Source organism: Lissotriton vulgaris, chromosome 5 (genome assembly GCF_964263255.1).
Source record: "Lissotriton vulgaris chromosome 5, aLisVul1.2, whole genome shotgun sequence".
Classification (NCBI taxonomy): Eukaryota; Metazoa; Chordata; class Amphibia; order Caudata; family Salamandridae; genus Lissotriton; species Lissotriton vulgaris.
Genome location: NC_141693.1, coordinates 1365574869 through 1365595323, shown reverse-complemented (window position 1 = coordinate 1365595323; position 20455 = coordinate 1365574869). Strand labels below are relative to the sequence as shown.

Here is a 20455-nt window from a genome sequence, read left to right as displayed (position 1 = left end):
ACATCGCAGTGGGACGGGGCTTATATATAGACAATGCTCATGATCTTCAACCCCTCCAGATTCCTGGGGTGGAGCACAGAACGGAGGTCAGGGAATGCAGGATCAACTTGTTAACTCATTTTTCACGTGAGCTGCTAGTTTAGTTGCTGCACTAACATGTCTGAAAAGTGTCTAGTAAATGATGAATGGATGAGTACACCATCCACATAAGCCATAGTGGACAAGCTAACAAAACGTCACACTCATACATCCTATGCTCTTTTTCTTATTACAATTGCACTTCACTTTCAAAATCTTTCTAGCATTTTTATATTTGAAATCTAATTAAAATCCCTCACATAATATGCACAAGTATTTTAACATACAATTTAACATCTTAGGGCCAGATGTACAACCATTGTAAATTGTGACTCGTAATTTGCACTCGATTGCAGAATTTCCAATGTTCAACAGTGTCTGAGACACTGTTTGTGATCCTCAATGGGGTCGCAAATTGCATGCCTCCTGAATATTAATGAGGCACTCACAATTTCCGACCCATTGAGAATGGCAGGTCCTCCCAGGTAAGGTGACCTGGTGGGCTCAGCAGACCTCCATGTCTGGGACTGCTTTGAAATACAGCAGTTTTTTTTTAAATGCAGCCAGTTTTCCTTAAAGAAAAACTGGTACTATAAAAAAAAATGAAACGTTTTTGTTTCATTTTTTCAGGGCAGGGAGTGGTCCCTGGGACCACTACCGGCCCCTAAAAAATATTTTCCTATACATTTGCAAAGGGGAAGGGGTTCCCTGGGGACCCGTCCCATTTGTGACTGCATTACCACCCCCTTGAAGAGGGCGGTAAATGCCAATGTTCTGCGACCGCAATTGTGGTTGCAAAACATTCATACTTAGGGCTGCGAGTCGCAATTAGGAAGGGATGCCCTTGGAATGCCCCTTCCTAATTGCGAGTCGCTAAACACTATTTTGCGAGTTGCAATTTTTTGCGACTCGCAAAATAGTGTTAGCACATGGCCCACATGGATATTGCATACGCGAATGGGTTGCAAACCCGTTGGCGCATGCAAACTCCCTTCGTACATCTGACCCCGAATCTGTTATTACATAATTCTCAGAAATGCTCCCTTTAGTGATAATAATTGTCTAACAAATGCTTTTTTAAAATTTTCTCTGCATGTGTAGCATGCTAGGAGAGATTTCCCCAAATTAGCATGGTTTCTTACGATTATTTCATACATCTGTATCAATCTTTCTCTTTTTTTAGATGCAATATCCCAGAAATGTATGTGTATCAACATATGAAGTAGTGGACATGTGCACTAAACTCATTTTTCATTAACCGTCACTATATTCTAGTGGGTAGAGTTAGATATTTTCCGAAGCTGAACACCAACAACAGTGATATCATGGTCTTTGGGAAGAGCACCTCAGTGTGGGACTCCACCAAGAGCCAGGAATTACATCTACCCCACTACCCATGCCAAGAATCTCAGGAGGGTCAATGACATCAAGCTCAACATGACTGTCCAAGTCAAAGCTGTCACCGCCTTATGATTTTATACCCTGAAGATTCTGAAGAAGATTTTCTAATGGCTCCCAAACAGTACCCCCCCCACCCCGCCCGCCCCCCCCCCAAAAAAAAAAGCTCACCATAAGGATGTAGATAACAAGAATCACTCTCAACCTCCCAGACCGCACTCACATCACACTGCATCTGAAGGATCTCCACTGGCTCCCCATGCACAATTGAGCACAATTCAAACTTCTCTCCCACACTTTCAAGGCACTACACAACACTAGCCCAGTATACCTCCTCAATCGAATTTGCTTCCTTCAACCATCCACACACCTCCACTTGGCTGGACTCTTACTTGCACACAACCCATGCATACGGAAAACCAGATCCAGCATTCAAGCCTTCTCCTACATCGGTCCTATAGCATGGGACGACCAGCTGCAACACATAAGAGCTTCCTCCTCACTTCTTGAATTCTGCAAGAAGCTGAAGACCTGGCTTCTCAAGTAGTTCTACTAGACCCTAGGCTTGGATAGACTCACACCTGCTCCATGCCAGGATACCATCCCACTTGTTACTGTGCTCTACAAATCTGCCTAATATAACAGACAGTTATCATCTCAGAAGGACCCAGGGCAAACATCCTGAGCCTTGATTTCAAGGTGGCAAAATAACTAACAACGAGTGAGGAGGAGAAACCATCCACTACCACAGAGAGTGCACCCGCCTGATTAAAAAGAATGTTCAACAACTAAAAGACTCTCGTCAGAATCTGTTAGACACCACCAGCAAAGAGGAGTTGACAATGGTGCTCATCCTGACCTTGACCAAGACCTTTCAGTGGAGTCTGAAGAGCAGATCCCACGATCATTTGGGCCTACCCCAATCCCCTCCTTAACTTTCGGTGCCACATGCCACTGCACCCTCTGATCAATCATATTCTCCTCCATTTTCCCATCCAGAACAGCAGAGGTAGAGGGACACTTTCACCCCCTAACATTTGCATTTTATTATTGCCCACCCCATTTCCTCAGATTTCTTGTCTGTGACTGCCCTGAACAATGTCCTGAAGCCCATAGAAAAGGTTCTGTAAACAAACTCTCAGCAAGTACAAGAGTTAGCAGGTGAGATGCAACCACTCTTAGAGTTGTCAACTGACCAGCTTCATCATTTTTGTAGTCTCATGACCTCCCCGTTTGCAAGCATATGGACAGGTAATAGTGACTGTGTAAGAGGAGGGAAGTATACAAGAAAGTAAATATAAACATCATCTTATTTAAAGGGAATGTGTTCGAGGGGTATATATTTGAGGTATTTGAGGTTTGCAAAACAGTAAAACGTTGGGGTGGGGGGGGGGGAGGACAGAGCTCAGTTAGAGGATGCGTTTTAGGGCAGCAGGAGCATTTAGTTTTTACCTTGTGTTACATTAGGGTTGTCTAACATCCCCTATAGCAGTTGAGGGTGCACTGTAAAGAGGATAGCCTCCACAAGGGGCGTGAGAAACGTCTTAGAGACGACTATTTCTTTATCAACCTACGTGATTGATTTCAGCCTATCATCCGACTCATTTAGACCAGGTTTCCCAGCAGTAATTTTTATCCCACTGTGACATATCTCACCACAGACATACAAAGGTCAATTGTTTGTCTCTCAGATTCACATCTTAAGCCGCATTTGAGACCCAGGATTTAATGTATGTTTCAAAAACAGTAGATTTGCATTGAAGAAGCCCCAGGCCTGCACGCCATAAGGGGGAAATGCACTTCACTCAATCTTTTTTTTTTTAAACTGTTCTTCTTAAACAAAAGGTTTTGGTCATCACTTACAATTATTCATTGGTTGCAGCAGTATCACATATTTTGATAAACAAGTACGTAGTACGTACATAGCATTTAATGGTACATATGGCAGGATAAGAGGCTCACGGGTCATGCATGTCATGGCTATAACGGTTCGTCTAAGGCGGGGACAAGTAGGGGTTCACAGATATTGCCACAATACACATTCCAATTAGACCAAATTGCTATCCATTTTCGGGGGCAGCCACGTGCTACATATACAGTCTTTTCTCTTACCATACACTAGTCCATATCTGCCTTCCAGGCATTTAGCGTGGCGTGCAGCTTCTCCCCACAGACGTGCAATGTTTTGTTTAGCCACCATTTGACCAAGAGTCGGCCAAAGTTTGCCCTTGGTGTTAAGGTCAGTGGGCTAGGACACATTTAGGAGGCATCTCTTGGCTTCAGGCCGGATTACCACTCCGAAGACTGCACTCATACATTTGTGTACTTTTCCCCAGTAGTCTTGAATCAGCGCACACTCCCAAATAATATGCATAAAGGAGCCCTCTAGTCCACATTGTCTCTTACACAATCCTTCGTCAACCCTACCCATCAGCAACAGCCTAGGGCCGGAAATGTAGATTCGGTGTAACATTGTCAAGTGGACAAGCCGCAGTTTGGATGAGATAGCAACCTCTCTAGGAGAGGAAAGTGCTTTCTGCCATTCTTTAGCATCCAACTCGAGGCAGTCCCGCCCCATCTTTCCCTCAGTGATATTAAGAGGTCCAGGGTGTTGTTATGAGCATTTTGTACGTGAGGGAGATGGCTTTGTCCGGCAAATACCCATCCAGCAATCTATCCCCAAGAGGAGAGGACTCTGGAGGGCAGGAACCAGTGGGGATGTTAGTCTGGAGGGAGTGCCTGATTTGTATGTATCTAAAATATTCAGATTCCGCTAGCTGGTGTGTCCGTTGGAGTGCAAAATGAAACCACCCCGTTTGCTCCCCAAAGATCTCCAATGCGGAAGAGCCCAATTAGGTCCCATTTATCAAAGCCCCTTGTCTGCCCCAGGGTACCCTAACACTCGGATTCCCATAGTGGAGCGGCTAGCATGAGCTTTTTGGCCCAGCCTAGGCTGCGACTGACCGTATGCCAGAGTTGGACTGAAGTTGTGCAGGTCCTGTTAGTGAGTAATTGTTGGGCCTGGAATAGAGCGCCCTTGTGCCCCCTGGGAGTTTCCATTTGTCCATTCTGTAACCTGGTTCATCACCAACCCGGTAGGTGCAGTTATTTACGGCTGCAAGGTGTGCCGCCCAGTAATACTTTTTAATGTCGGGGAGCCCTATGCCACCGTCATACTATCCGATCGTGAGCTTGTGAAGCGCTATGCGCTGTCTATCATCCCATAGTAGATCTCTTTGGGTGCTTTCGATGACTCTGAAGAATTTAGGTGGACCTAGGTCTGGGAAGTTCTGGAGGGCATAGAGGAAACTCTGCAATGTCATCATTTTAAAGAGCGCTGCTCGTCCCAATAGAGACAGGGGCAGCGTATTCCAGGTCGCGGCGTCTCGTTTGAACCTCTGTAGAGGGTATGCTCATAGGGGAGTTTAACGTCGGTAATGATGAAAATACCCAAGTATTTCACTCTATTTGTTGCAGTCAGGATGGGGCAGTCCCTTGGCAGGAGGGGGGGAGGGGGGGGGGGGGGGGGAAATCTCCGTGCAGAACATATAACAGCCACTTGCTCCAATTGATTCTATAGCCATAGTTTCTCCCGAAATTTGTGAAGATATGTAGAACAAGTCGTAGCGACTTCCGGGGAGAGGCAAGATCTAGGAGGATGTCATCTGCATAGAGGGAAATTCGATCATCCCACCTCTCCGCCCACTTGAGTCCCCTGATGGAGGGGTCTTGTTGTATCCATGCTGCTAATGGCTCGAGGGACAGGGCGAAGAGTAGGGGGGGCGAGAGGGGACATCCCGGTCATGTTCCCATGCCAAGGGCGAATACCTCAGAGACTTTATTGTTTACTACAACTTGGGCCAATGGATCTGCGTAGAGGAGCTGCACCCACCCAATAAAGTTAGGGCAAAAGCCCAGCTTCTTGAGGACCGCCATTAGATACGCCCATTCGAGTGTATCAAACGCCATGGTTGCGTCTAGCGAGACTACTATTGCGTCTTCCTGCTTCCCTCAATCTTAACGAAACAACCTGAATAGTATTTTAAAGAAAACATATACACTGTATCTGAATAACCTATACCCTACTTACATCTCCATTTAGGTTAGGTTATGCTAGTCTTCTACTAGTTTCAGTATACTAAAAACAAATAGATGACAACTGTTAGTTTCAAACGGAGGAACCCATGAGGAAAATAAGCATCTGCAATGCAATCGGTTTGGCCTTTGGGACCTTATATGTATTTAGCTAAGCAGAACATTAGCATGGGTGCTGAAACATCTACTGTTATTTTAGTAGGCACCATACTGCATGACACGCCAGGCATGGAACACATGGAGAGAAATATTGCCTTTGAGATGAAAATGGTATAGTCCAAAGCTCTGTTTTTAATATAAAATCAGGGCCTTCTGTGATTATATTACAAAAAATACAAGATTTGAAAAAAATATGATTGTTCACGGGAGCTCATGGAAGACAATTTCTATCGACTAGAATCTAGAGAATGCTAAAGTGATTCTGGTATTTTACTGACCTCTGTGGTTGTTTTTTATCAAGAAAGTTTAATAGAGGCAGTTGCATGACAAATTAAAAAAAAAGAAAGTCCCTCAGCGCAGAAAGCAATTCTGGTATTTTACTGACCTATACTGGTCGTCTTCTATCAAGACAGTTAATAGAGGCAGTTGAACAGAAAAAAAAGTCCCTAAGCCGAAGCAGACAAATCCTAGGGCTGATCTCCAGAGCTCACAAAGTACATACACATATAAGTATATACTAAAGTATATACAAGAGATCTCGAATGTTCAACCTAAAAAACTGTTAGAAATTGAAACATAGAGAAAAAGAATCAGTGACACAATTCACCCGCCAGAGGGTGCAAGTCCCCTTAAAAGGTTCTAGATAATTGTTTTAAAACTTGATACAAAATTGGAGATCAAAGGAACTGGACGTTTCTCCTAGGCAGCAAACTTAAGTTGCTAAAACACTGTAAGAAATAATTTTAATAATTCATTTGATTAGTAAGTATTAATGCAATGGTTCTCTTTGAAATAGATGTGCCACAATGCCCTTGAATGTAAACACAAAAGACGTTGAATACCAAACCTCTCTGACACATATAAAGAAAAGAGAGGAGGAACTAGTATCTATGATCAAGACTTTGGCTTATGATTTATGTGTCACTTAAGGAAATTAAAAAATCCTCTAGTGCTGAGCCTTTCTATGAGTGAATGTTGTTCTCCAAGCCACAGGCTTGGAAGACTTGACAGAGCACCAGTAACAAAAGTGATGTTCGCTACAGCACATGGAACGGACGCTTTTTATATATCTGTAATAACAGTTCTGGGATCCCTCCCATGGGCATGACAATGGTGGGCTTAGCTCACTCATTAATTTCCAAGCTAGACAGGAGGATGCAGCTGTGACTACTTAGCCTGTAAGCCTAGAGAGGTCCAGAAAAAATCATATTTAACACAAACAAATGTGATAAGCATGATCAATGTGTTTTGGGATTTTCACCACTGCGTGGAAAAACAGTAATGAGGGATAAACTACAACTCTGATGCATTCATAAGGTCTCCTTGTAAAACCACAAGGGGAACAACAACATGTATCATGACCAATACTTCATTTTGGGACGGTCTGTCGGCTGCAAAATGTCTTTTAACCACTTCCTTTATTGCTCAAAAAAGTAACAATGAAATAATAACAATGAAAGCACATACAACTTTTTCTAAGATCTCTTAGCTTTGGACATCTCATGAGGCGTAAATGAGAAAGCTAGGAAATGTGTATAATTCTCTGAGTTGTGGAAGAGATTTAGGACAAGTTCCACATTTTCCCCATTTCACCCACATCGCTTTTTAGTATCAGGGTGCCTGTGTTGTCAACCCCACTTACTAAACATCAATTCCCGATGACTATAACCCCATGCCCTTTCAAGTTTTGATACGTAAAACGATTGAGCAGCTTAGCATAAGAACTTCAAGAAAAGGCCAAAAACAAGGAAGACCCATTATTATTATTACATAATTCCTTGCCTTGTGACAAGAAACAGCGACCCTGAAAAGGCCATTTAAAGTTTGATTATCATTAAGAAGTCTAGGAACTCTGCTCTTTCTTATACTTTTTTCCCTCATGCTCAATAACATTACAGATCACAAATAGCAGTAGGCTTTTTATTGCCATAAACTGCCTCCTCAATATTTACTGTATAACTAAATACATGAGTGAAGCTTGTAAGACAGTTTCTTCTACTTTCTCTTAATAACTGTAAAATAAAATGAAATACTTAAGAGGACTGCAGGCAAAAAGCTAGAACGAACTGACATCCATTTCCATGGTGTTCATTCATGGTATATCCTTTCCCCACATAGTAATACTTGCATGCAGGCTGCAAATCAAAAACATCTTGTATGTTTGCACGTATACCTGAGACCGGTGTCACTGTGTTGTTTCCCAATAGCTCGACAGCAGGCCTTCTGTGGGCTGTCAGGACTGCCCAGCGCTCTCTGCCATAAACTGGGACAAGCGTGTTGAAATCCTTTGCCCATGAATTAACTGGTCGGTTTGGTTGATCTTCCAGAACACCCAAAGATGGATCAGACTTTCGGTTACTAAGGATACGCTTAACCTCCTGTATACCAGACAATAACAATCGATAATAAAACAGCCCACGATCTCGCACAGCCATGTTTGTTTCTTCCTCTGAAAAAATATAGAAAGTTCAAAGCAAAACATTAAACAAAGTGCAATGCATTAAAAAGAACAGGAACTTGTGTGTTATACATAGTTCTCCCTTTTTTGTTCAAACAAAAGAAAGCATAATTTCAAGTACAAAAACAGATAACACTAAGGTCTAGTACATTAACTAAAACGAGGAAATACAGCAGTTTTCTGTCAACCCTAAGACATTGAGGCCCATATGTACGTACAATACATTTGGTAAAAGTGGTTTTAATTTGTGCACTGATTTTTTACTAAATTGGTAGTTTGCTAACCGGCATATGTGCCAAGAGGTCCGTTCACAAAATACCTAATCGTATTGAGTTACAGTTCAACCGACCTCATTAATATTAATCAGCTAGGTTGCAATTAATGACCCACTGCGATTCGTGCTAGGTTCAGCAGACCACCATGTCTTTAAATATACTTAAATACAGCAATATTTTTTTTAAAGCAGCTAGTTTTCCTTAAAATGAAAAAGGGATCCACTTAAAAAAAATACGTTTTTCGTAGGAGTAAGCAGTGGTCCATTGCCCACAACCTCTTCCTAAAAAATATTTTTTAAACAGTCTGTGGGGACAACTCTTCATGAATGGGTTACCATCTCCATTGAGGAGTCACTAAAATATTAAATATTTTGCGACTGGATTTCATTCAAAAAATGAATACTTACCACAAGGAATCAGCATTTGGTGGGGACGCGCTAAACACTCCCCTTCCAAATACCAATTCAGAAAAATAATGAAACAGACATGCAGACCTATTTCAGTTATGCCAGATACTAGTCACAATAATATTCATTAAATGTTTTAAATTGTAACCTATTATAAAACGTATCTATTATATATTATGCAGGAAATGTTTATTTTCTTAACTTTCTTTATCTCCAATAGCGTAGCTTGTCATAGTATTGTTGAGCCTTATTGTGCCTAAAGAAGTACAGCACTGTCACAATATGGCAAAAATAAAATAACTAGATTACAATGAGAGGTTAGGGGATACCTGGAGCAATCGTAAGGGGGTAATAAGAGCATTGCTAAAAAGGACTTGTATAAATTCTACGAAATCAAGAATTTGTTCTTGGAAATTTTGTCTTCTGGATGATAGTATCAGGCTTGTTCCGGAGGATTCTACCATTGGTAATACGTTTTCACTGGTGAAGAGGTACATTGGTCAGCCAAAGTAATTCTAACCTGCTGCAATACAACTGGCCCAAATTTTTAAGTGAACAAGTGTCAAATTTGTGGAATTTGCCAATGCTTGTTTACGGCTCGATAAAAAGTGAAAATTTACTATACCTTGTTAAATCTATCTCTACAGAACCCACAGTTGGATCTTTTTTGTTATAATGTCTAAAAATACAGTCTACTTTTATAAATTGGTGTATTTCTTAGGTGTCTCGTGTATTTCTTCTTCAATTGTTTTCGAGCAGATTAAATGATTTACATTTGTTCCTCTGTGTAAGCCTTGCTACCCCGGGTTGACCCAGACGTTTTAAAAAACAAAGCCTGGTTCGGTGAGTGTATTATATGGTAAAGTTGCACAACCACACCAAATAATGTACCCCACTTTCTCACAGGTGGGGTGGCTCCATCTTCTTCCCCACAGTCAATCTTTACCTTAGCGCTCACCAGATGTACAGTTGGGGACTAGCCTTGTAGACTGGCACTGGATCATGGCTGGCCCGGTGGCTCGCTCAGTGGCTGGGTGCCCTAGCCGCCCTCCTATCAGCAGAACCCAGGCAGATGATTTAAGCAAAGAAGGACAGACTGGAGTACTCTCTTAAGCACAGCATTAGACCTTGAGATCACAGGTTGGGTGAACGGTCAACTACTCGGGTTCAGATGCTGGTGGTGGCTCTTGGCGAAGGGGTATCAATCTCTGTGCTTCCCAATAGTTCCACGCAAAAAGGGATGCTTGAATACGGCACAACTGAGGAGCATCTATGGGAGAGGGACAATCCCCAAGCAGCGGGCGTGTGGCCCAGACCCTCCATGATGTAACAAAGACACTGACTGAGGAAGATCTTTTGGCTACCAATAAAAACTGAATTAAGGGATGAGATTGAGATGGACCCTGATTATGTCCTCCAACCATTGATCTTAGCTCCAGTCTGGATACTCTTCTCAACTACATTGACTCAGTGGGCCCACAATGGTAGACATTAGATAAAAAAATGAAACACTTGAACTAGCTAACACCCCAACCAAGAAAATATATGAAGAATTCAACACCAAAATAAAAGCAGTCACCTTAAAGTGTGAAGACCTCGAAAACGAAGCCAAAGGGTCAACATCTGAGTGAGGGGTCTGGAGGAGAGTGCAGAGAACCTTGATTTACATGCTGTCTTGGTGGCATTGTTTTCATGTTCAGTGACTAAAGCAGAGGCCTGGCGTAAGAGGGTTCATGTGGGGTGGAAGGGACTTGGGGCCTCAGGGGCTGGAGGGGGGTGACTGGGAACATGGTATATCCATTGGTGTTGATAAATTTCACAGCTACTGAGAAAAAGAGGAAGTCCTGATGGTCAGAAACATGATCTACTTCCAAAACTACTAATTAAACCCTCTATCGAGACATTGCTTCACTGGAGTCTTTTCTTTTCTGAAACTGAGAGAAAACAAGATCAAATAAAAATGGACCTACCCGGAAGGAATAGTATTCAACATGCTAATAAATAGTGGAATTTCAAAGTCAGAAATGAAGTGGTGAAGGCTCTTGGGACCAGCTGTACAACACTTTTTTGCGGGCGCAAAAAAGGGTAATGGCATGTACAAATGCTATTTTGCGAGTCAATGACTCGCAAAATAGCATTTGCGACTCTCGCTATTAGGAAGGGGATTCTCTTCCTAATAGGGAGTCACCATGCTATGTACTACTGTTTTATGCCCACATTTATGGTCGCAAAACATTTGCAGTTTACTACCTACTTCGAGTAGTAGACCCCTTCCCCTTTGTATGTGAGAAAAATATTTGTTAAGAGCAGGCAGTGGTACCAGGGACCACTGCCTGTCCTTAAAAAACATGAAACTGAAAAGTTTCATTTTTCCTATTTAAATGCAATTCCTTTAAGGAAAACAGGCTGCATTTTTTTTTAAACTGCTTTATTAAAAAAGCGGTCACAGACATGGTGGTCTGCTGACCACAGCAGGCTACCATCCATGTGAGTGCTAGACATTTCTAATGGGGTAGCAAATTGCGCCTGCCTTATTAATATCAATGAGGCATGCAATTTGCGACTCCATTAGGAATTGTAAACAGTGTCTGAGACACTGTTGTGCATCCCAATTTGCGAGTCGCAAATTGGTGGGTCGTACATCTGGCCCTTGGTGTTGAGATTACGAAAGATAAGGCAAACTTAAACTAAGCCTTTGTGATTGGAGGTTCCACTTGGAGTGATGAAATCTTGACAGGTTGACGGAAACAATCTAGACTTCAACGATGTCATGAATCCAGGATGATGGCAAACATTGATGACGAATAGAAGGGTGACAAGTCTGTTGACTGTACAAACTGGTGACGAGTGACACCTCCTATAAATCTGCACTGCTGGTTTAGAACAAATTGACAAACAAAGCTACAACTGTAGATGGTGCTTGATATATCAACAGCCGCCAACAGGATGGTGCCCAAACATACTCAGTGGGATTCAGGGTACATCTTTCATTAGTTATTTATTACTCTTTATTGGTTGCCTTGTTAAGAGGTTTTTTAGATGACTTTTTTATGGTCGGGTGGGTTGGGGAGGAATATAGGGTCTCAGCATGTTATCCAATTACACTTTATCAGCTGCCACTATGGAAACCTAGTGTGGGTAGGACAATTTCATGTCATTCAACTCCCTCCCCCATCATACAGACAACATATACTAGACAAGTGGACCCTCTTAATCTCTCACAATGGTACAAATTCATCTCATGCAATGTCAACGGATTAAGCACACCCAATCAAAAATTCAAAATCTGGTGGTATCTATTTTTAGCATCGATATTCTTACCATTCAAGTAACATACCTCCAGAAAAGGGATGGAATCAGCTTTAGGCATAAACACTACCCTATAGGTGATCCGTTCCACAACGATCATGAAACACAACAATATGCAAATCTAAGGCAATACTAAAGAAATCATGTTCTTTTTACATGTGCACCACACCTACTTGCTGGTGGCGAACAAGAATATTCATCCTATAACAAATGCCGACCATGCCACCATCCCAGTGAACTTTTCAATGAGGTGTGACTTACCACAGGAATGTTGGTGGTTACTCTACCTGGTACTCTAGTGAGATCATTGTGCTTAGGGCAAACAAACACCCAAATGGATGAATACTTTCACCTTAATGAGGTGGCGGATGTTGGACTGAATTGTACGAGGGAAGACCTTAAGGCAGTCATGAGGGTAAGTTGCATGGTACTAATGCTGAATTTGAAGCAACTTGGTGATAATTAGCGTGAACAGCAAGAGGAAGCCCGTAAATCCACAGAATCATAAAAGATAACTACCCCATTAATACATCCTTAAGTGCTTCTGCTTGACCTAGTCTTCCCTTAGCGGACAGCCACAGCAGATGAGATGCTCAGTCTAAAGAAGGCCATTGCAGTCATCTTTTATACCCGTTGGATCCCTTTGGGAGGTCCTTTAGGTCCCAATGATTAGACGTATCAGCCTTTTGGGAGTCGCATCGGTGGAGCTGTACCTGATGCTACTGCACAACTCAAACTCCACCAAAGGTCAGCTCCAGCGTTCGCCAAGTAGACGCTGGCTTCAGCCCTAGTACAACATCCAACACTATCCCGGCACAAGACTGACGCCATGGGTAGAGCCTTGATACCGATGTCACAGACGTCAGAGCCGATAGCTTTATCGATTTGGAAGCTCGACCCCCGATGACTCAACTGCGTTATTTTACTTTATCTGATGCTGATCAAGAGTTTTATGATCAAGATGTTAATGAAGGCAATGTTTTAGAGGACCTGCAAGATGACAACTGGGCTAGATACCTCCCCTGGCATGTAATGTCTACTCGCCAAACCCTATGGTCACCGAAGTATCCGCCTTCTTGGCAACAGTCATCTGGAGGGTGGCCAAAGTCCTAGACATCAACCTGCTAATGCAGGAGGTGATGGACAACGTACTGACAGAGGTTCTTAACTCAGCAGCTACCACTAAGGAATCCCTGCTTCCTTTCAATGAGGCCCGAGTAGGTGTATGTGGGCAATGGGGCGTAACCAGGATCTTGCCTACCGATCAACAGATACCGGTCAACAGACTGATGGCACATGGCACTGGCCAATTTCCAGGCACACAGACTTTCTGATACAACATCCCCCCCTCGCCCCCAGTACAGGCATCATCCAGCTGCCAGAACCCTAACTCTTTAACCACCACTCCACTTAACAGAGAATCCAAACAGATCAAAGCATTTAGCAAAACAAGCTTTTTTCCAGTGCCAGTCTTGCCCTATGTTTTGTTAGCACCTCATGCTTACTGGGACGGTATTTGCACCCCTTTTGATACAGAGTGGCGGCTATATTGCCAGCTGTTCCAAAGAATGCCTGACATAGCCTCCAACCTTTGATCTTTGATGGGCAAGATGGCGCAAAATATACAATCCGCTCTGGCATGGGCACAATAAACTGCTTGAGATGGGCAGTTGGCACCAGTGTGGTGCTTAGGTGCCAAACCGTGGATCAGCTCCAGGGGTTTCTGCTTGGATGTTCAGCATTCCCTCATGGATATGCAGCTCGACGGCTCAAAACATTTTGGGGCAAAGGCTGACTCGGCCCTCAAGAAATTTAAGGAGAGAAAACCCACAGCTTGTTATCTAGGCCTAGCTCAGCAGTTCCCCCACCAACAATGCCCATTTCAAGGCCTGAGAAGTGAATCTCCTGAGAAACACAGACTATAGTTCTCAGCAACAGGCCGCCCAGCCCTTTCAGGGACAAGGCCGGGGAGACAACCGACACCGCTCAGGCCCACGGGAGAAACATTCTACCCAGACCACAATGGCAGTTATTGCAAAACTACTGTAATTTGTCTTGACCCTAGCAGCAAGCGATCACCCAGTATGAGGTCAGGGCACTCTTTACCTTACTGCATGGCGGTGCATCACGTCAGATCTAGAGGTGGTTCAGACTGTAGAGCATGGCTACTCCCTACCTTTTCTGTTCTATCCCCTGGAAATGCCACCATAAGCACCTGGAGATCAAAATCTCATGGCCCCAAGGAGCAATAAGAGAGTATGCAGGCAACAGAGCTCAAGACTGGTTGATACTCCAGCTAATTTCTGGTGCTGAAAAAGGAGAGAGGTCTTCATCCCATCATAGATTTCCGCCCTCTGAACTTCTTTCTTCTAAAGGACACGTTCAAAATTCTCACCATGGCCCAAGTTTTGTCTGCTCTGGATCCACGTGAATAGATGGTGGCTCTCGACTTGCTTTACACACTCTGTGCTGCTGTACCACTGATGCTACCCGAGGTTTTAAGTAAACCAAGAACACTTTCAGTCTCCATGATCCCTTTTTGACCTGACCAGCGTACCTCTGGTGTTCATGAAGATAATGATGGTGGTGGCAGCAGTCCATCTGCGGAGGTTGGGTATACCAGTCTTCTCATGCATCGACGTCTTGCTACAATGGCAGTTGTTGCAAAACTACTGTAATTTGTCTTGACCCTAGCAGCAAGCGATCACCCAGTATGAGGTCAGGGCACTCTTTACCTTACTGCATGGCGGTGCATCACGTCAGATCTAGAGGTGGTTCAGACTGTAGAGCATGGCTACTCCCTACCTTTTCTGTTCTATCCCCTGGAAATGCCACCATAAGCACCTGGAGATCAAAATCTCATGGGCCTAAGGAGCAATAAGAGAGTATGCAGGCAACAGAGCTCAAGACTGGTTGATACTCCAGCTAATTTCTGGTGCTGAAAAAGGAGAGAGGTCTTCATCCCATCATAGATCTCCGCCCTCTGAACTTCTTTCTTCTAAAGGACACGTTCAAAATTCTCACCATGGCCCAAGTTTTGTCTGCCCTGGATCCGCGTGAATAGATGGTGGCTCTCGACTTGCTTTACACACTCTGTGCTGCTGTACCACTGATGCTACCCGAGGTTTTAAGTAAACCAAGAACACTTTCAGTCTCCATGATCCCTTTTTGACCTGGCCAGCGTACCTCTGGTGTTCATGAAGATAATGATGGTGGTGGCAGCAGTCCATCTGCGGAGGTTGGGTATACCAGTCTTCTCATGCATCGACGTCTTGCTACTGATTCGAGTTTGCCTTCGTCATAAACCACCTAGGAAGGAAGGCCAACCTATTAACATTTTTGGGGGGTCTCCATCAATGCGCCAAAGTCACACCTGCCACCTTCACAGTGGCTCTTTATCAGAATCATCTTAGAACAGGCATTTTATGTTTAGCTATTCCACCACCTCAAAGAGTCCAGGACATTCGATCCCAGTGTTGTAACTCTTGACCTGTGCTCCGAGGCTACTGTGCTTCTTCGCATCCTACTTGTAGACCATGACAGGTGGTAAAAGCAGGCTCTGCAGTGGGATCTAAAGTATCAGTGGGCTTGCACAAGGGTATCCAGTCAGATTTCCATCCAGGTGTCGAAGAATACTGCAAATGATCAGAAGTGGTGGCTCCCTGACCGAAATTGGTCCATTGCAGACCCCCTGTTCCTACCCCACCAAAAGCAACTGGTCACGATTGATGCATCATTGCTCGGTTGGGGGGGAGGGGGTTCAGAGGAGCTCGACTCCACATCAACCTGTTCAGATTGATTCACTTGGCACTGAAGGCGTTCCTCCCAACACTAAATGGTGACCAGGGTCTCACAGACAATGCAACCACCATGTGGCACTGCAACAAACAGGGCAGAGTGGGGTCATGGATCTTGTGAAAGGAGGCCCTATGCCTTTGGAAGTGGCTGAACAGTCAGGGCATCTCCTAACACCTGGCCGGATCTTTAAAATCCAGGATGGACTAACTCAGATGCTGGTGCCTGGCAGATCACAAACTACAGTTACACTCTGAGGTGGCAAATGGCATCTGCCAGCAATGGGGAGAACCTTGGCTTAATCTATTCTCTGCCGAAGGGAACGCAAAAGTCCAAACATTTGCACATTGGAGTTCCGAAGGTAGTCTTTTCAGGAGACACATTTTGTCTGCATTGGGGATTGGGACTCCAGTATGCCTTTCTGCCACTCCCTCTCCTGCCCAGAGAGTGAAAAGATCGGAAAAGAGTTCACGTTATCCTAGTGGCTTCGAATTGGCAAGGGGAGTGTTGGCGCCCGAAATTCTGGCCATGAGCATTGATCCAGCAATTGGGTTGCCCCATCAGGAGCACCTTCTGTCGCAGCTGAGCAGCCAAGTCCTGCACCAGAGCCCGCACAACCTACACCTCAATGCGTGGAGCTTGAGCAGCGACACTTGATGGTTTTCGATTTTCCCTCCGAAGTGGTTCATTCTCATATCATTCAGGGAGTCAAGTGCCCCTTCACTAAGTCAGTATATTCAGGGTGCAGGGAGAAGTTTGCTGCCTCATTTTCCCTCTGTCTTTTTCAGCCCTTACAAGCAAGTTTGTCAGACTTCCTTCTGTCAGTGATCCCTTTTCAAGCCACCTTTTGTGAGCAATTTTATGAAAAGTTTGTCCCACATGTTTCCATCTACACCTTTTTGTGAAGCAGCAATGGGAAATAAATTAGGTTCTCACATTTCTAATCTGCACCTTGAACCTCTGGATAGTTTTTCATTACACCTGTTAACTACCAAACTGTGTTCCTTATCATATTCAGCTCTGCTAAATGAGTGAGTGAAGTCCATCAACCAGACACTTTGTTCTTTCTGGACAAATTGGTCCTACGGACAAAGGTGATTTTAAAGCTGAAGGTGGTTATGCCCTTACATATAGGGCGATCCATCACCTTGCTGGCTTTCTAAACACCACCTCACACCTCGAAGGAGGAGGAACGGCTCACCAGCTTGACCTTAAGAGGCCTCCAGGTTTTATATTGACAGCACCAGAGATTACCGGCAAGATGACGAGCTTTTCATTGCGGCTCTAAAGCAAAAAAAGAAAAAGCAGAGCACATCAGACCAGAGCCATTTTGTAATAGATTGTTCTATGTATAAAGATCTGCTATAGGCTAACTAAGAAACAGCGCCCAGAAGGCATGCATGCTCATTCCACCAGAGTGAAGGCTGCTACAGCTGGGTAGGGGCACAGTGTGCCAGTCACGGACATTTGCCAGGCTACTACCTGGGCAACCCATCACACATTCACAAAGCATTACTGCCTGGATAACCAGCAATGTCAGGACGGGATTTGGACAGATCTATCTTGCAGGATTTCCTGGTCTCAGCCATCTCATAGACTCCCCACCCGAGAAGGTACTACTTTAGTATCTAATTACAAGGTGAGGAATCTGTAGTTCGAAGTCTCTATCAGAAGAACAAGTTACTAACATTCAGGTATGGCTTTTCTGGTAGAGACTCTATCTAAGTGCAGATTTTTAACTGACCCACTCTATTCTCGGTTCTGTGTAATGGACTTACACGATCCATTAATAAGTTCCCAATTCCGACACATTGGAAACCTGCCCTTCTGATTTAAATGGCTCCACATCGGACGATGCAAACGGAGATTCGAAAGAAACTAATGTCAGCGCATGGAGGTGGTGGCCTTATAGTGGCTCAGAAGTCACATCAGGAACCAATGGACCCAACGTTAAGCTGCACAGCACCACTTGTTGACACACAAGGGAATTGCTACTAACGTTTCCAAATCCAGTCTGGCACTTAGATAATATTCACATGGCAAGGAATCTCATTGACAATGAGTGTCTTCAAAGTTATTCAGTTCAACATTAACAGAAACTGGCAGGATTGTTAGTGATGCACCCATTGTTCAAGGTACTCTGGTAGGGTGGTGGGATATAATGTAGAATTCTCTGACGTGGAGAGTAGGCCTTCCATTAAATTCTGAGGACTACTTTGCCATCTTCCTGGATATTTTCTGGAGGAAATAACAATCTTATAGAGTGAATCCAGAAAACACACTATATAAAGGTTAACTTTTTTTGTCCTACAGGAAAAACACATTACGAAGTGTGAAGGCAAGCTGCTTTTGCGAACCAACACAAATGATGCAAAAGTCAGAAAAATTATGTATTTACTTTATTTCATTTCCCTTTTTCCTCGTTTTCTTAGTATTTTATTTCCTAATTTTAACTTATATTCGCTCAAACACAAAACAACCACTGTCAAAGCTGGGGCAGGGAGAATGCAAGAATGAGTCAATTGGTAGATTGAGTGAATTGGATGATGAGTGGCTGAGTGCATAGATGAATGAATGAATTAATGAGTGGGTGGGTGGGATGTAAGCATGCAGGACCGTTCCCTGGTAAGCCAGACATCCAGCCCAACTGACTTTGCAAATGCTTATTTAATAAAGATTACATGTTTCTTCATTCTAAGCAAAAACAGTTAATGCATTTCCCCTCAAAAACTGAATGAATCATCAAGCGTTATTATACATGGGAGAAAGTGGATTGTCAAGTACCCCAAGGCACTCGCCAAGACTGAACTAAATGAAGTGAACTTGGAGGGTATGAAGTATGCAATGTGGAAATTGAACTCCAGAAAGGCATCTAGACTAGCTCCATTGAACTGGTTTAGCAGAAAGGCACTCATTAGATGGTAAGCTTAGTGTCTAAACATTCTGCGTCCACTGCCTTCTCTTGAAAATGCAGAGTAAATACTAAAGGCAAACCACCAAAAAGCATCCTTTTGCTCCAAATGTGCATGCACATTTCAGCTTTTTCTATCTGCAATCTGTGAACTCGTGCTCCTATCTATGTGAACACTTACAGTTAAGTGTGTGAGCCACTGTCACTGATGGTGCATTAGAAACATTTGTTTCAGTTGTGTGCACCTTTGAGTGCTTCACCCCTTTCTCTTGTGTGTGTGTGTATATATATATATATATATATATATATATATATATATGACCAAGCTCCGTCCGCGGAGCGAAACGCGTCATGGAGAACACTGGTTCGTTGATTTTTGAATAAATCCACACCGCTGCTCACACGATTTGGTGTATTGATGGCTTGTTATTGGAGATCGTGATTTGGTTTGGGGAAGAGGTCCGCACCTGCTCAGTTCCGCATTGATAGCGGACAGGACTGCTTTTATATATATATATACACATGGGAGCTTGGGAGGAGCTGGTCCTGGGCCAAGAATACCAACATAATATCCAAAATAATTTAGTTGCTTGGTATCATTTTATTGACGATTTGCTGGTTATTTGGAGGGGAAGCAAAGAAGAAGCGTTAAAATTCATTGATGACATTAATATCAATGAACTAAACTTGAGATTTACTGCTACCCTAAGCCAGGAAACCATAACGTTCTTGGATACTGAATTGTATATAAATAACGGACATCTAGAATCCAGAATTTTCCGAAAGCCCACTGCTGGTAACAGCATATTGCATGCTGCGAGTGCACACCTGCACACTTGGTATCTAGCATCCCCTATGGGGAGATGCTACGATTACGACGAGTGTGCAGCAACCCAATCGACCTATAGAGGGCACAGGAGGAAAGCAAGATACGTTTCCTGGAAAGAGGATATTCAAGTCAGTTGATTCACAAAGCCAAAGAAAAATCTATGTTACTACCTAGGAAGGAGCTTTTGACCAGTACAACCGGTCAACATGCAATAACTACAATGGAGACGGTTAGTAAAAAGAAAGAGGAGAGTACCAATTTCCGTATAATTACAGGATATAGCAGACAACATCAGCAGATATATAAGATCATGAACAAACATTGGTCCTTAGTAACTAATGATACCATTATAGGTACTACTCTCCCTAAGAAAGTATCCTTAATTTACAGTAGGGCACCCTCCTTACAAGATCATTTGGTGGAAACTAATCCAGAACCCTATGTTAAATCCTCTTGGTGGCAAGAACATAAGGGCTTTTATCGGTGAAAAACCTGTAAGGCTGCCTCCACGGAGTAAACACTAAAACCTACAGGGATGGATTCACTGACGTACAACACCCAATCACGCAGGTATTAACCTGCAAGACCGAATTTGCTGTATATATCCTACAATGCCCCTGTCTATTAAGATACGTGGGCAGCACCAAACATGCTGTCCACAAACGTATCCTTCAGCATTTACGTGCAATCACCAATGGCGATAACACTTATCCAGTGGCTCGGCATTTCAGAGAATACCAT

The 20455-nt window shown here is 43.5% G+C and overlaps 1 protein-coding gene across 4 annotated transcripts in view; it reads right to left on the bottom strand.

Moving 5' to 3' along the window:
* The window catches only part of AP4B1 (adaptor related protein complex 4 subunit beta 1), a 286861-nt gene that overhangs the window by 44632 nt on the left and 221774 nt on the right, over positions 1-20455 (bottom strand). For all 4 annotated transcript variants that reach the window (XM_086923299.1, XM_086923302.1, XM_086923300.1 and 1 more), the window contains one exon: positions 7904-8179. In XM_086923299.1, coding sequence (XP_086779425.1) covers positions 7904-8179 — 276 coding nt within the window. The remainder of the gene's footprint in view (positions 1-7903; positions 8180-20455) is intronic.